General features: G+C 58.6%; 1 protein-coding gene across 7 annotated transcripts; it reads right to left on the bottom strand.

Moving 5' to 3' along the window:
• Window positions 1-2,854: 2,854 nt before the first annotated feature.
• Window positions 2,855-16,553, bottom strand: URB2 (URB2 ribosome biogenesis homolog). 7 transcript variants are annotated; one of them, XM_059677703.1, is made up of 11 exons: window positions 16,364-16,552; window positions 16,189-16,308; window positions 14,301-14,439; window positions 13,148-13,324; window positions 8,436-11,751; window positions 7,275-7,435; window positions 6,235-6,345; window positions 5,456-5,698; window positions 5,065-5,152; window positions 4,378-4,517; window positions 2,855-3,902 (listed from the first exon to the last, which is right to left on the bottom strand). In XM_059677703.1, exons 3-11 carry the CDS (start codon window positions 14,424-14,426, stop codon window positions 3,705-3,707), a joined length of 4,560 nt encoding a protein of 1,519 aa, XP_059533686.1. In that variant the 5' UTR covers window positions 14,427-14,439; window positions 16,189-16,308; window positions 16,364-16,552; the 3' UTR covers window positions 2,855-3,704. The 7 variants fall into 7 exon arrangements, with proteins under 7 accessions (XP_059533686.1, XP_059533687.1, XP_059533682.1 ...); XM_059677704.1 differs by having other exon boundaries at window positions 16,254-16,308; XM_059677699.1 differs by having other exon boundaries at window positions 16,189-16,552.
• Between the last annotated feature and the right edge of the window lie 38 nt (window positions 16,554-16,591).

The following is a 16,591-nucleotide window of genomic DNA, read 5'->3' as shown; positions in this document are numbered from 1 at the left end:
CTCACGCACAGTCCTCCCTCACGCACAGTCCTCCCTCCACTCACGCACAGTCCTCCCTCACGCACAGTCCCCCCTCCACTCACGCACAGTCCTCCCTCACGCACAGTCCCCCCTCCACTCACGCACAGTCCTCCCTCACGCACAGTCCCCCCTCCACTCACGCACAGTCCTCCCTCACGCACAGTCCTCCCTCCACTCACGCACAGTCCTCCCTCACGCACAGTCCCCCCTCCACTCACGCACAGTCCTCCCTCACGCACAGTCCCCCCTCCACTCACGCACAGTCCTCCCTCACGCACAGTCCTCCCTCCACTCACGCACAGTCCTCCCTCACGCACAGTCCTCCCTCCGCTCACGCATAGTCCTCCCTCCGCTCATGCACAGTCCTCCCTCATGCACAGTCCTCCCTCACGCACAGTCCTCCCTCCACTCACACACAGTCCTCCGTTTCTCATGGAAATACCACCCCTCTAGCACCTGGCCCTCACACAGCACTAAGGACCAGGGAGGGTCCTGTGACCATGTGGGTCGAGCTCCCCACGCCTTTCTGAGCTGGGTCAGTGATGTTCTTTTCCACTTAGAAGCTCAGGGAGTGAGAGGAACACACAGAAGTTAATGGACTTGCTTAAGCCAGCGCCATAGGTTAGTAGAGAAGATGGGTGAGTGAGGCGCCCAGTGGCCAAGGTTGCTGGCTGTCTGCTCGGGCCTGTTTTTTATTATTATTATTATTATTATTATTATTATTATTATTATTATTATTGGTTCCCTTCTTGTGTGTTTGCTGACCACAATGATACCTTTCTATACAATGTGTGTGTGGCCCGGCCGGTGTGGCTCAGTGGTTGACTGTCCACCTACGAACCAGGAGGTCACTGTTCGATTCCCAGTCAGGGCACAGGCCCGGGTTGTGAGCTCGATCCCCAGTGTGGGGCGTGCAGGAGGCAGCCGATCCATGATTCTCTCTCATCATGGATGTTTCTCTCCCTCCCTCCTTCTCCCCGCCTCTCTGAAATCAATAAAAATACATTTTAAAAAAATTAGCCTGCTACCTCTGGGCAACCGTTTCATTAGCTCACCAATTCTAAGGCCTTGGCAGGGCCTTACACAACCGGACCCGCAGGCCTGATGTCCCCCACCCTGCTTTCGCGAGACACAGGAACTTCCTCCCACACCTTTCCACGGAGGGATGACTGGTCACTTTCTAGGTCCAGTTGGGGTGTGTGTGCGTGCGCCTGTGTGTGTGCATGTGTGTGCGTGCACACTCGAATCCATTCCAGAGGGACTGGACGAACCAGGTGCTGTCCTGTGTGCACCTGGCCCTGGGATTCGGCCAGGTGGGCTCACTGAGGCGCGTTCACGGCCGTCTTCTCAGATGCGAGCGACGGTGGGGCTGGCGTGGAAATCGGCGAGCCCTACGTGCGTTCAGAGAAGCTCCTGCGAGCCGAGAGACTCAGTTTCCCTCCTGGAGGCGTTCATTCACGAGCCCGCCTCTCCCCCATCCCTCACTCCCATGATTACGTCTCTCGCTTGCCATGCTGTGCGGTTCCCCGACTGACAGCGCACATGCCGATTGGAGAGGGCGCCTGTGCCCGGGGATGCCAACATCTGCTCCTGCGGAGACGCGCCCTTTGCTGGGAAGCGTATCCCAGCCCGGAGCGCGAGGAGCAGCTGTCTGGAGAGGTGCCAGCGAGGGACCCGCAGGCGCTGACACTCCTTGCAGCCGATGGAGATGACCGTGGCGCGCACTTGGCAGGCCAAGTGGTTGTGAAATGAGAAGGCCCGAAGCGTTGTAGGGAAATGGAGAGGCCCCTACCCAGCTCGGCCGACGGCCGGCTCCCCTCCATCCCGCTGATGGATGCTAGAGGCTTGTCATTGTATCAACAGCTCTTTGCAAACAAGGCTCCTGGCTCGAGCGCTGTGGCCAAAAGGGACGCGCTGCTTTCTCATCGCGCCTTTTCTCTTTGCAGCACCACAACCGCTAAGGTAAATGTCTCCTCTCCCCCGTGAATGAACAAAATAGAGTTGAGCCCTAGCTGGTATGGCTCAGTGGATAGGGCGTTGGCCTGCGGACGGAAGGGTCCCGGGTTGCCGGCTCGATCCCCAATGTGGGGCACGCAGGAGGCAGCCGATCCATGATTCTCTCTCATCATGGATGTTTCCATCTCTCTCTCTCCATCTCTGAAATCAATTAAAAAAATACTTTTGAAAAATAAGAGTTGAAAACTATTCTTTCCTGAGGAAGGAGGCTTGGAGTTCCAACAGCGATGGCAGTGAGGAAGCTGGGCCGGCCCTGCTTGGGTGCGGGCGGGCACACGGCGGGGAGGACGTGGGGTGCGCACCCTCGTTCTTCCTTCCCTTCCTCCTGGGGTGCAGGTAAAGGCATCTGATCTGAGCTCCCTGTTCAAAGCAGCCCTGGGCCCTGAGCGCGGCCCTGCAGTGCCACCATCAGGGCACCTGGGGGACTGCTCTGTGCTTGTCTGTGCCCCAGGGACATTCCAAAAGCTGGGGAGAGGGGTCCCCGGCCAGACTCCCGCCTTCCTGAACTCCCAGCAGAGGAAACACCAGCAGGATCTCAGGAGGCGTCTGAGAGCAGTGGCCCTCCCATCTGAGCACGGGACCCGAGGGCAAAACGAAAGAGACGACCTGGATTCTAGCTGTCAGACACCTGTGTCCTTGAAAAGGTCGCCTGCTGCTCCAATGCACCATCCCCACAGCAAAACCAACGGACATAGACAACTGGGGGTGAGGGCACATGCTGGGGGGTGGGAGCGGCCGGGGAGAGGTCGATGGGGGGGAAAGGAGACTTTATGTAGTACTTTGAACAACAGAGAATTTAAATTAAAAAACAAATAGATTAAGAATAAAATGAAGAAAAAAAGCACAAATACATTTTTATTGATTTCAGAGAGGAAGGGAGAGGGAGAGAGATAGAAACATCAATGATGAGAGAGAATCATGGATCGGCTGCCTCCTGCACGCCCCCTCACTGGGGATCAAGCCCAGAAGCCCATTTTCCTGACCCGGCATCAAACCCTGACCTCCTGGTTCATAGGTCGACGCTCGTCCACTGAGCCACGCTGGCCGGTGAGGCAGAGATATTTTTTGTTAAATATATTTAATTGATTTTTCACAGAAAGGAAGGGAGAGGGGTAGAGAGGTAGAAACATTGACGAGAGAGAAACATCGATCAGCTGCCTCCTGCACATCCACCACTGGGGATGTGCCCGCAACCAAGGCACATGCCCTTGACCGGAATCGAACCCGGGACCCTTCAGTCCCCAGGCGGACGCTCTATCCACTGAGCCAAACCAGCTAGGGCAGAGGCAGAGATATTTTAATAGGACTTTAATTACAAGTTCTACACAGTTCTTGGTGGATGTGCAGGAGGCAAGAACCACACCTGGAATGGCCACAAGAGGCTGGACAATTGTTCACTGAGTCCGCCTCGTTCTAAGGCGTGTTTTCGGGACACTATTGCAGTACTTACATGTGTGAAAAACATGGCTGTCAAATACAATGCACATATTAAATAATCCACGTATTTCCCACTGGACAGCGAAGCCTTTCATTCGCCAGGTCTTCCTGCTACCGCCTCTCCCCGCGTGTCCTTAGACGGCGCACCGCCTCTCCCCGCGTGTCCTTAGACGGCGCACCGCCTCTCCCCGCGTGTCCTTAGACGGCGCACCGCCTCTCCCCGTGTGTCCTTAGACGGCGTACCGCCTCTCGCCCTCGTGCTTCGCCCGGTGGTACTTGACGTAGTCGTTGTGCAGCTCCTTGAAGACGTCCCGCACTCCCGGCGGCAGTGAGGCGCGCAGGAACTGCACGTCGGGCTCGATGCAGAGGTCCAGGATGAGGTAGATGCCCTCCTGCAGGTGGCCCTTCACGGCCGGGTACAAGGTGACCTGGGAAAGGACACACCCCGTGAGCGAAGGCAGGCCCGGCGAGGAATTCCGTCTGCCTCCAACTTGAGAAAGACGCTCCTTGTAAAACACGGTTGTGCACACAGCTGACACAGCTGCACATGCCCATCTCGAAAGTTTATTGTTTGGGGAAACAGAGGCCAACCCAAAGCACAAAAGCCTGGAATGAAGCGTCACAGGGGGCACCTTCAAGCTAACACACACACGAGGCCTGCGTGTTTACAGGGGCAGTGACATTTGGACTCTGGCCCTAGCTGGTGTGGCTCGGTGGCTAGAGCATCGGCCTGGGGACCGCGGGGTCTCGGGTTCAATTCCAGTCAAGGGCACATGCCCCCGGGGTGTGGGCTCGATCCCCACTAGGGGGCAGGCAGGAGGCAGCCGATCCATGATTCTCTCTCATCATTGAAGTCCCCCCCCCACCCCCCTGAAATCAATAAAAGGCGGGGAGCCGGCTTACCTTCTGCACCTCCGTCACGTACTGGGCCACCATGAAGGGGGAGAACACGGTGAAGTCCTCGGCCCGGGCGGCGATGTGGCTGTACATCCTCTCCACCAGGCGGGCGCACGCCAGCACCCCGGCCAGGTCCTCCGCGCCGCCTGCACGGCAAAGCGCGTCCGAACCCGTCAGCCCCCGCGTGTGCGCTCCCCCCTCCTCATCTCACAGCGCCCCTCCCTCCCACTCTCTAATCAGCTCATTCTGCAGACAGGACAGGGGGTAGGGGGGCGGGGACGGGGACACGTATGTCCAAACGTTTCGCTCCGTAACGAAGGGAAGGACCGTTAGAATACCAGGAGCCCGTGGCTGTTTCCCGAGGCTCCGAGGATAATCAGGACTTTCAGGCTGAAGTCGGGGATGGCTGCTGTATTTTAAAAGGAGACGGATCTCCACCAGGAAGGCTTAAAACGGGGAAAACGGGAAATTTTTTTAAGGTGCTGCTTGACATGTGACTTTTAAAGATAAGAGGGGCTCAGTCGCGTCATTGCCTCCTTACAAAGTTTCAGAAATCGTGCGGGGTTTTGCTCTTACAGACAGATACATGCGACCCCACGACTAGTGTCTTCCCAGCTTTCTTCCTTTTTCTTTTTTTAAAGAACAGCTTGTTGATTTTGAGAGAGAGAGGAAGCCCCGGGGTAGCTAAAGTACCTTTATCCTTCTGCCGGCCTTCATGCATCACCGCAAACACCAGCCGGTGGAAGCAGTTCAGGAAGGAGGGGACGGCTTTCAGCATCACCTGGAATAAACACGGGCCGAAGAAAGACAGGAACGTCATCGCTCATTTCCACTTCTCTCTCATAAAAGGGGCTCATCGTCGCCCTGTGAACCGGGAGGTCACGGTTCGATTCCCGGTCGGGGCACAGGCCCGGGTTGCGGGCTCCGTCCCCAGCGCGGGGCGTGCGGGAGGCAGCCGATCCGTGATTCTCTCTCATCACGGATGCGTCTATCTCTTTCTCTCTCCCTTCCTGGCTGAAATCAATAAAAACACATTAAAAAAAGAAAAAGAAAAAAGGCAAGGCTGCTGGTCCCGGGCCCTCACCTTGGGGTGACACTGCAGGATGGTGAAGAGCACGCTGTGCACCCGCGGGAAGACGCGCCCGAACTCCGGCGGCCTCAGGCGGTCCAGGGGCACGGCCAGCAGGATGCTGAAGGCCAGGCTGACGTGGTGCGGGTTGCGGATGGCCTCCTCCCCGCGGCGCAGCAGGGCGGCCAGGACGTCCAGGATGGGCTCGACCACCGCCAAGGCCGCGGGCTGCTCCTGACACGCCTCGCGGTTTTGCAGCTAGGGGACGAGAGGGAATAGAGCAGCGGTTCTCAACCTGTGGGTCGCGACCCCTTTACAGGGGTCGCCTAAGACCATCAGAAAACACATCTATAATTACATATTGTTTTTGTGATTCACCACTATGCTTTCATGATGTTCAATTTGTAACAATGAAAATCCATCCTGCATATCAGATATTTACATGACGATTCATAACAGTAGCAACATGACTGATGAAGCAGCAACGCAAATAATTTCATGGTTGGGGGTCGCCACAACATGAGGAACTGTATTAAAGGGTCACGGCATCAGGAAGGTTGAGAACCAGTGGAATAGAGGGAAGAAAAGGTAGGTGATTCTACAAGCAGCAACAACAAAGCCTGAAGCAGGCAGAGGTAAGAACGGAGGTGGCGTAAGTCAGGGTGTCCCAACTCCCAACAGCGTCGATGGGGTCAGTGGGCAGGTGGAAGTGATGAGGACGCTCCGCCCTTGGTCTGGGCGGGAAGAGGGGTGACGGTGGGGGAGGGGACGGATGTGGGGGGGCCCACACTCACCGTCAGAGCCGTGATGATCTGGGGGCTCGCCCGCCAGAACAGACGCGCCTGCTCCTCGCTGACTGGGCAGCTCAGCAGCAACTTGATCAACGTAACAGCCGACAAAATGGCCTGCGGAGGAAGAGGAGGAACGTAGCAGAGACCGCCCACTCCGAGAGGCCCACCCTGGGACCAAGCGGCCCCCGGCGCCCAATCCACGGGCCGGGCCTGGGCGGGACCTGGCCGGGAGAAGTCCCGGGGCGATGCGCTTCCTGTCACCAAAGGAGGATGGAATGGATACGGCGAGCGGACCTGGGGCACAGCGGAGGTCGTGTCAACAGCGTCTCCCGAAACCGACACGTGTAAGTGTCAGGATGGGGACCTGCACGGCCGCACACGGGCACAGCCATCTACACGCAGAGGCCCTCTCAAAGCCAGGGCCTGCCCGGCCGGCGTGGCTCAGCGGTTGAGCATCGACCTATGAACCAGGAGGTCACGGATCGATTCCCGGGTTGCGGGCTCCATCCCTAGTAGGGGGCGTGCAGGAGGCGGCCGATCCATGGTTCTCCCTCCTCATTGGTGTTTTTCTCTCTCCCCCTTCCTCTTTGAAATCAATAAATATACATATATGTAAAAAAAAATAAATAAAATAAAACTAGGAACCGAAAATGCTGCAGACACACACAGGAAAAACATCGAGAGGTGGGCAGTGCCGGGCGACAGAGAAGCGGCCCTGGTCCAGCCCGGGCCTCGGGCTCGGGCTCAGGAGATGCGCGTCCTCTCTCTGCCCCACGCTACCCTCAGTGACCCTCCTCCTCCCCTCCCACCCAAGTCAGAGCCCCATCCCTGTACCGGTCCTCATCGGAGTCAGGCTTAGAACGAGAAACCCCGGCCTGGAATCCAGGGCCTTCGGAGCAGAGCTGCCTCCATGAACCCCCTCTCCGCCTAGAGTCCCCACTGGTTTGCGTTTGGTGTTAGGGGGGACCCGGCACCTTCAGCTTCCCCGTCTGAGCTCCCCGCCCACATTCACGCGCCTGCCGGGCGAGGGGGGGGGCACCCACCGGCTGGTCTGCGCTCCACGCGTTCCTGAGGTCCAGCCCCCGCAGCACCCACTGCAGCATCGCCCGGAAGTCCTGGGCCGTCCCGGCCGCCAGCAGGTGGGCGAGCAGGGCTCCCAGGTGAGGCTCGATGGCCTGAACCGCCGGAGCCGGAACGGAGGGGTCTGCGTGGAAGACGAGATGGACAGAGGAAGGGGACAGACATCAGTGTGGCCGTGAGCTGACAGACAGTGTGCCCCCAGGGAAGGCCACGCTTGGGGGCGTGGGCACACGCCACGCTCGGGGGCCCGGCATTCCCAGCCAGATGCCTCTCGCACGCGATGCTCAGCAGGGCTGACCTCTGGACCACGCGGACAGGCGACTGTTACTTTACCATTTTTCCTACCATCTTTTTTTTTGTTTTGTTTTGTTAATCGTCACCTGGGGATATTTTTCCATTGATGTTTACAGACAGTGGAAGGCAGGGGAAGAGACAGAGAGGGAAACATCGACGTGAGAGAGGCACATCGATTGGTTGTCTCCCCTAGGCGCCCCGACTGGGGCTGGGGATGGAGCCGGCAACCGAGGTTCGTGCCCTGGACCGGGATCGAACCCGGGACCCTTCAGTCTGCAGGCTGATATTCTACCCACTGAGCACACCGGGCAGGCCCGTTTTTCCCTATTTCCCTTGAATTCTTTTTTAAGACCAGCAGGGTCACGGGGGCGGGCGGGTACTTTTAAGCAGACGGCCACGTGGAAGGGATAAGAGAACCCCCCCACCTCCGGGGACTGCCTGGGGGAGTCTCTCACTCAATGCCCCCTGGCCCACGGGCTCCTAACAGAGCCCCAAGCGAGGACATCCAGGGCCCCTCACCCTCTGACCCCAGCTTGTCTGCCCGGCCCCGTTTCAGCCGTGGGGCCGCTGCGCGTGGCCGGGGCACCTTCCCGCAACCCGGTGTTGACTTGCTGCGTCCGGCACTGAGGGCGGAGGGACTGAAGGCTGGGAGGTCTGGTCCCAGCTTCCCACAAGCTGTGAGATCCCAGCCTCGGGGCCTCTCTGACCCTCAATCCCCTCCCCAGGGAAATGCCCTGCGGAGTGTCGACCCCACGCCAGGCTGGCCCGCCATCCCACTGGCCCCCGGGCCGCCCCAGGCCACAGAATCAGCCCGAGGGGAGCCCCCTTACCTGCGAGAACCCTTCTCACAGACTGAAACACGGCAGTGAAGACAGACTCCCCCGCGGGGTGGAGCTCTGGGGCCGAGAAGAAGAGCGCCAAGAAGCTCACGGCCGCCTGGAAGGCCGGGGCATCGGCGGCCAGGGCGGGCAGCTCCGCCAGCAGCTGCGAGTACACGCCCCGGTAGAGGTCCGGGTGCGAGAGCCGCGTTCCGTCCGGCGCTGGGGACATCTCGGGCCTGGGGTGCTGGCCCAGGTCCGCCTCCAGGAGCGCGCTGACCGCGGCGAGGAGGGCAGCGGGCGGGGCGCCGCGGGCCGCCCAGGGCTGGAGCACCGCGCCCGTCCGCAGCACCGCCTGCCGCAGCAGCCCCGGCAGCGCCTCGGGGGCGTCCGGCTGCGGCCTCCGCTCGCGGACCACGGGCCCCAGGACGCGGCACAGGGCGGCCAGCGACGCCAGCAGGAGCTGTCGGCCCAGCGGGCGGGGCTGTTCCCGCCGTCTGCCCGCGGCCGCCTCCGTGTACGCGCTGCACCCCGAGAGGAAGGCGAGGATCTTCCCGAAGTTGAGCACCAGGCTGTGCTTCACCTGCACCAGCACCTGCAGGAGCTGCTCCAGGAAGGTCTCCGCCGCCCGGAGGAACTCCCGCCAGGGCGCGGCGTCCCCGTCCACGCGCAGCCCGCGGCAGGCCCCGAACAGCGAGGTCAGGGCGATCTCCCAGAGGTCGCTGGCGTACATGACCTTGAGCACGGAACGGCCGCTCTTCCCTCGCTGCAGGCGGCCGAGGAGCCGGTAGCAGGTGGTCAGAAACGTCAGGGCCAGGGACGGGGAGCAAGAGCCCCCCGGCACGGCGAGGGCAGTGGACAGCAGCAGGAGGAAGTAGTGCGCGTGGTGGGGGGGCGCCAGGCTGTCCAGCTGCAGGGCGGACACGACCTCCAGCAGCCCCAGGAGGCGCCCCAGCGGCTCCTCCTCCAGGCGGATGGGGAAGCCGCCCTGGACCAAGGAGAGCAAGTTCTGGGCAACTTCCCCTCTGGGTTCTGTCCCTTCGGGTCCCACTTTGGCCAATCTGGTTTCCCAAGGAGCCGCGTCCACGGGGTCCTCCTCAAAGAGCCAGGGCAGCTGCTGGCGGAGAGGCCCCGGGTCGCCCCGGGCACCCGCGCGCAGGACGCCGGCGCAGCCCTCGGCGAGGCGGGTCAGGAAGGCGGCGTACAGAGACGGCAGCTCTGGGAAGAGGGGGCTGCGGACCACGGCCTCGGAGATCTTGCCCAGCGTGACCCGCGGCTCCTCGTCGGCGGGGCCGTCCTGGGCCCCGTTCACGGGCAACGTCCTCAGCAGGACGCCGGCCAGGTACTGCACGTCGCCCGGCCCGAGGTAGGGTACCAAGATGGTGAGGTTGGACACCACCAGGTGCCAGTGTGCGACGGGGTACGTGTCCGCGCTCACCGTCCCCACCTGCCCATCCCAGGGAGCCGCCGTCCCCCGGGCCAAGCCCTCCCGGCCGGAACCCAGGATGTAGGCGGCATCGGCCCTCAGGGCCTGGAGGGCCTCCTCGGACTGCGAACCCGTCTGCACTAACGTCCTCTTCATCCTCTGCAGGCGGAGCTGCTCCAGGCAGTACCTGCCGATGGAGTCGAATCGGGCCGCGGCCTTTTCGATCTTCCTCCAGCTGCGTGCTTCCACGCCCGGGAGCAGCGGAGGGAGGCCTGAGCTCTCCGGGGCCTCGGCCGTGAGGGCCCCCGACGACGCGGCGCGGTACTGGCTGCAGTTCAGGCCGAACGTGGCGTCCACCTGGGCCCAGGTGTGCGCGAGCAGCAGCGCGGCATCGCCGACCTTCTGCAGCCACAGCTCCGGCCCCGGGCCCGGGGGCGCCAGCAGGAGGCCCAGCAGGGGCTGCACGAGCTCCCGGAGCATCCGCTCCATGGCGGCCCGCGTCCGCCGGACCACGGGCAGGGGCGTGCCGCCGTCCGGGCACCGCGTGTGGGCCATGACGCAGTGCAGCAGCGCGCTCAGGGACAGCGCCTTCAGGGCCATGTCCACGTCGTCCCGCAGGCAGGGCAGGACGGCGGCCCCGAACTTGTCCAGCACCAGGGCCCACGTGTCCAGGATCTGACTCGGGGGCAGGTCCAGGAGGCCCTCGCGGAGGGCCGAGGAGGGGCCCGCGGCCAGCACCGGCGGCCTCAGCGCCTCGGCGGCCGGCCGGCAGATCACCCCCAGCACCTCCTCCAACAGCCGCGGCACCTGCCGGAGCTTGACGTACGTCTGGAAGAGCGTGTGCACCAGGGCCTCCTGGGCCTTTCTGGTCCGGAGCTCGGTCACGTCGGCGTCGATCCACGCCGAGGCCAGCAGGTCGTCCAGGTCGGGCTCCAGGATCAGATGGTTCAGCGACAGCAGCGCCCGCAGGCAGCGGAACCAGGCCGGCACGGAGGCCTGCGGGTGGCCGACCAGCAGCTCGGCCAGGCGGCGGTAGAAGCGGAACTGGACCTCCCCGTGGCGGATCTTGTCGGCCGCGATGTTGTAGATGTTGTTGTTGGCCACGGAGGCCAGCAGCTGCTCCACGACCAGGAGCTCCGTGGTCCAATCGGACGTGGACAGGGCTGGCCCCGGCCCCTCCTGCAGGCGCGCCACCCTCAGGCAGCCGAACAGCCGGGGCAGCGCCTGGAAGCACAGGAGCTGGGTCCCCTCCTTGAGGTACGAGTCGAGGAAGAGCTTGTACAGCAGGGCCACCGAGCTGGCCACGACGGCGGCGTGGAGGGGCGGCTCGCAGTAGCCGGCGTCCGCCAGCCGGGCGATCACCGTGGCCGTGGGAGCCAGCAGGTTCTTCATGGCGCCCATCTTGGCGTCCTCCGGCGGCTGGTCCAAGAGCTCCTCTTTGTAGGACGGGAGCAGCTCGGGCTGGAAGGCTCCGCCGCGCAGCACGGCCTCCAGCTGGCTCCGGAGGTCCCGGCTCAGGGCCGGCCGCAGCTGGCCCGGGCCGGCCTGCGCCCACGTGCCCCCCGAGAGCAGGTGCCTGAGGACCAGGCAGGGCTGGAGCAGGTGGCCGGTCACCTCCCCGAAGGCCCGCCTGGGGTTGACCTGCTGCTGCTGGACGGAGAGGTAATGGCCCAGGGCCAGGTGAGTGACCTCGAACAGCAGGGCCGGCGCCGCGGAGGCGTCCGGCTGCCGGCAGGCCGCCCAGCACAGCTGGCTCAGCAGGGCCACCAGCAGCTCCTGCCGGGCCGCGTAGATGACCGCGAGGGCCGGCGTGGACAGGACGCCCTGGCAGCAGCTGAGCACGGCACCCACGTGCCTCTGGGATCCCGACAGGGAGAACTCGGTGATTCTCTCGTTGATGACCTGGGCGTTAGGAGAGAAAGGAAGAAAGCTCAGGACTGCCCCTAAACCCACACATACACACGCCCAAAATGCAACAGAATCAAGCCACTGACTCCTTACCTCATCTTGATTTAAATAATAAGAAAAAAAGGGATGCCAGAACTTGGCCTGTATGGCTCAATGGTTGAGCATTGCCCTATGAACCAGGAGGTCACAGTTCAATTCCCGGTTGGGGCACATGCCCGGGTTGCAGGCTCCATCCCCAGTGTGGGGTGGGCAGGAGGCAGCCGATCAATGATTCTCATCATTAATGTTTCTCTCTCTCTCTCTCTCTCTCTCTCTCTCTCTCTCTCTCTCTCTCCCTTCCTCTCTGAAATCAATACAAGATATTTTAAAAAATAAATAAAATAAAAAATTTTAAAAAGGTGACACACGATTTAGAACATACTTTCAAGAACCACTAGAGCCTATGCGGCTTCAGGCAGTTCAACCTGTTAATCCTCCCGCTGGCAGCCTCCCCTGCTCTTCTCCCTCTTCCTGCATGCACGTGGGCGAGGCAGTGTGGGGTGAACAGCACCAGCCTGGCAGTCAGGCAGGCCTGGGCCACTGCCTCGCTGTGTGGCTTTCAGCAAGTTACTTAACCTCTCTGAGCCTGGCACACACAAAGCGCTCCTTATCAGTGCTTTCCATGGTCACCAGCTATGCCCAGCGTCTTTGCAAATACTCCCGTTTTGACAATGAAGCTCATAATTCTGATCTGAGACTTCAAAATCACTCTGAGTCAGGAATCTGAGGAAATTCCAAACCAGATTTTGGCCTCTGATCTCCCCTTCAGGCCGACAGGAAGGGGGGTGTGTGTGGGTGTGTGTGTCACAAAGTAACATTATCGGCTGGCTATCTCTTCCAGTTAAAAAGATAATCAACAGCCACCTCATGAAATAGTTCTAAACTTTTCCTGAATATTAAACAACAAAGTACTCAGCCCAGCGTAGAGCAAACGATACTTGTTCGATGAACAACGGTCATTATTATAACTTTAACTAGAGGCCCGGTGCACGAATTCGTGCACTGTGGGGTCCGGCCCGCTTGCCCCAATCGGGCCGATCCGCGGAGGTTGGCAAGCCGTCCCTGCCCCTAATTGTTTTAGGGGGGGCTGATTGGGGCTGGGGCCGGCTGGGGAGGATGGGCCACAGGTGGTTGGCCGACCGGCCCTGCTCCCTGGTCAAACTCCAGGTGGAGTGGACAATTTGCCTATTAGCTTTTTATTATATAGGATTTTCTTTCTTTCTCCCCTACCTTGACATTTCCTGCAAACTGATATAATTGACCCTAACACCAAGAAGAAGCCTCCCGCGCTGACAGGAAGTCGAGAGAGATGCACGTCACACACACACAGCACAACACAAGACACTCCTACCTTGACCAGGGAGACCTGGAGGGTGACGGTCTTTCCATTCTTGAGGAGGTGCTGCAGCTTTTTGCTATGCAGAATGTTATCTACGTAGACCCAGAGCCTTTCAACAATGTCCTCCTTCAGTTCAAGTTTCTTCTTATAAAATGAGACTAATGATTGGCTGGCCCAGTCAAGTAATACCTAAACGTGGAAGAAACAGACTCTGAAAAGGAGTGAAGTTATTTGCCGGAAAATATAAACACTGGGCATTTACGGAGGCATCCCAGGGACAACCAAATCCAACTGCCAGGGGGAACCCTCGCCTCTAAGACCCACCTTTGGTAATGGCCTATTACATAGATGCTTTCACATCGTAAAATGGTTATTCTTACAGAATAAAAACAAGTTGGTCTTCATCTGAGGTCAATAAAAAGTTCAAGTGAAATTCTAGCAGTTTCTTCTCACTTCTCTATACAGTTATGCTAAATTTCTCAAGTTAGAAGCATGATTGCTCAGAAAGGCCACAAAACGAAGCAAAAATGCAGAGTTCAAAGACAAGGGTTTGGCCTGGCCGGCGTGGCTCAATGGTCATGGTTCAATTCCCGGTCAGGGAACATGCGCGGGTTGCGGGTTCGATCCCCAATGTGGGCGTGCATGGAGCCTGCAACCCGGGCATGTGCCCCGCCCAGGAATCAAACCATGACCTCCTGGTTCATAGGTCAACACTCAACCACTGAGTCACAGGGGCCGGGCCATACTAAAGCTCCCCCCGCCCCCGATTTCTCAGGCAACCTTCAGCTCATCAAATTCCAAAGACATTCAACGAAGCTCCAACAAGCAGTTGCACGTGAAACGTGGCTTTGGATTTACGAACAAATGGAGCTACCATGAGTCTGGCACCTCACTCCCCATCTGTTCACCGATGCACGTGCTTAATTTGGAATAGGAGATGTTTCCAAGCATAAGAGGTGCTGACGGAAGTTTTGCCACAGAAAGCGTTTGTTCATGAAATGCCCGACCGATGACTTTTCCTTCAGACATCACTTTAACTTCCAACCATGTTTCCCTCCCCAGCTTCTCGGATCTTCTAACTTTTTTTCACTAAATGTCAACATGCAGTCTACCTAACCGGTGACTGTAGTAGGTTATAAGAATGTAAGTCTCGCGTTAAACTTACTTGCTCTTTTTTTGGAAGAATGCACTGGTGAGAGATCCAAGCAAAGTGCGCTAGCTTTAGCTTATCTTCCCAGGATGTTCTCTTGCTTTTAAGCTTAAGGGAAATGCCAGAGTAAACAGCAGCCATTGCCGCACTTCACCTACGACAGAACGCGATCGGAAAAGTTAGATTAAGGTCAAACTCTACAGGCACCAGAAAGTGAACATGACGAATCCTATTGTCTACGTAATACATATGTGTGTGTGAGTATGTATATATATATATATATGTGTATATATACATATATATATATATATAATTTCTTTAATGGATTAAAACACATCAACAGGCCCTAGCCGGTCTGGCTCAGTGGGTAGAGCGTCGGCCTGCGGACTGAAGGGTCCCAGGTTCGATTCCGGTCAAGGGCATGTACCTTGGTTGCGGGCACATCCCCGGTAGGGAGGGTGCAGGAGGCAGCTGATCGATGTTTCTCTCTCATCGATGTTTCTAACTCTCTATCCCTCTCCCTTCCTCTCTGTAAAAAAAAAATCAATAAAATATATTTTTTAAAAAACAACACATCAACAGAATTGTTGGGCATAAATCTATACAATAAGTTGCTGGAGCACAAGAATTTTCTGGGGGGGAATACAGAGAAAAGCAGGCAGAAGATAGGTTACACACATAGGCACGACTATTCCTACTGTGATCAAACATCGCATCCTCAAAGGTGAGTATGCATGAATTCAACTGGGCAAAACCCAATGGAAGAAGATCCATTCACACACGGTTTGGGGTTGAAAAAGTTTAAGTTTCTCTACAAATTTCCTAAAACATACTATGTATTATGTATCAGAAAAGCGTTCCATTAAGTCGTTCAAAGAGCTAAACAAGCAGTATTTAGAGAAACAATATCCCTCCAAGTGAAAAAAAAATTTAGTATAAACCCAAAGGGAGTACTGTTATTTCGGCTGCAACAGCAACTCCCCACTATAACTTTGTTAATGTGTAAATTCACAAAGACCTGCTGCTTTCCAAAAAGACTACAAAATACAGCTACCCAATTAAGAGTGCAAACAGAGAACACAAAAAAATCATCAACAAAGAAGGAAGGGAAAACATACCAACCACCTAGAATTCTATACAATGGAAGGGTAGCTTTGAGTTTTTCCTAAGAGTCATAGTTAAAAAAAAAAGGGGGGAGAAATATCTCTGGTTAAGCCATTTTCATTAGATGAAAACACACGTCATTACTTCAAAAGAGAAAAATGTTCACGATCCTTAATACCGAAATTATGGTAAATAAAAAAACAAAACAGGGCAACGGAAACACCAAAAAAATAAAAATCGCAGTCCATGATTCTAATATAAAACTGTCAAAGCGAAAGAATTTCCGGTTGGATCACTTGCACTTTTTAAATCTATGGGCCCGGGAATCCTCCAGACCTGTCTTCGGGGAACTCACTCTCAACACGGAAAGAGCGAACGCCGGTGAGGGGCACCGACATGGAGCGCGGGATCCTTCACTCCGCTACACGGGACAGGCCCGGCCCAGCGCTGTCATCTTCCCGTTTTGCCAAAATGTCCGAAGCCCGACAACTAGTTACTTAACTTCCAAGTTCGGTGTGTTTGTAGCTACCGCCGCGGCTACAAGGTAACTTCCAAGGATTTGCAGAATCGGCTACAAAGACGCGCAGGGACCCTCCGGGATCTACCCACGCTCCGCTCGGGGACCCTGCAGCGGACCTAGGAAGGGGTCCCCGAGATTTCTCACGCAAAAGCTGCTCACGCGCGGTTGCCCTCGGCATCCCGCCGGGAGGGGCCGGGCCCGGGGCGGAGGGTCGCCCCCAAGGTAACCAGCTCGCCTCGGGGTCCACTCTGGGTAGGGACCGCGGACGCGGGCGCTCACCCCCGGGCTGGTCCTGGGTAGGGGCCAACCGGTCCACGATCCGCGGTCCCCGGGTGAGGGCTCACCTGGGGCCCCGGGCGGCCGGCGAGGATGGAGGACGGTCCCCGGGTGAGGGCTCACCTGGGACCCCGGGAGGCCGGCGAGGATGGAGGACGGTTCCCGGGTGAGGGCTCACCTGGGGCCCCGCGCGGCCGGCGAGGATGGAGGACGGCCCCCGGGTGAGGGTCCCCTCCAGGCCCGGCCGGGACAGGGACTGCGGGCGGGGGCGGAGCGCGGGGCGGCCGTCGGGGCTCCGGGGCTGCTGCACCACGTGGGCCCGGCCCCGCTGCTTCCGACCGACGGCGGCGCGGGGCGGGGCGGGGCGCGGGGCGGGGCGCGCACGCCAGGCATCGCCAGCGGAGCG

Source organism: Myotis daubentonii, chromosome 20 (assembly GCF_963259705.1).
Source record: "Myotis daubentonii chromosome 20, mMyoDau2.1, whole genome shotgun sequence".
NCBI lineage: Eukaryota > Metazoa > Chordata > Mammalia > Chiroptera > Vespertilionidae > Myotis > Myotis daubentonii.
This window is presented reverse-complemented; position numbering and strand designations above follow the sequence as displayed.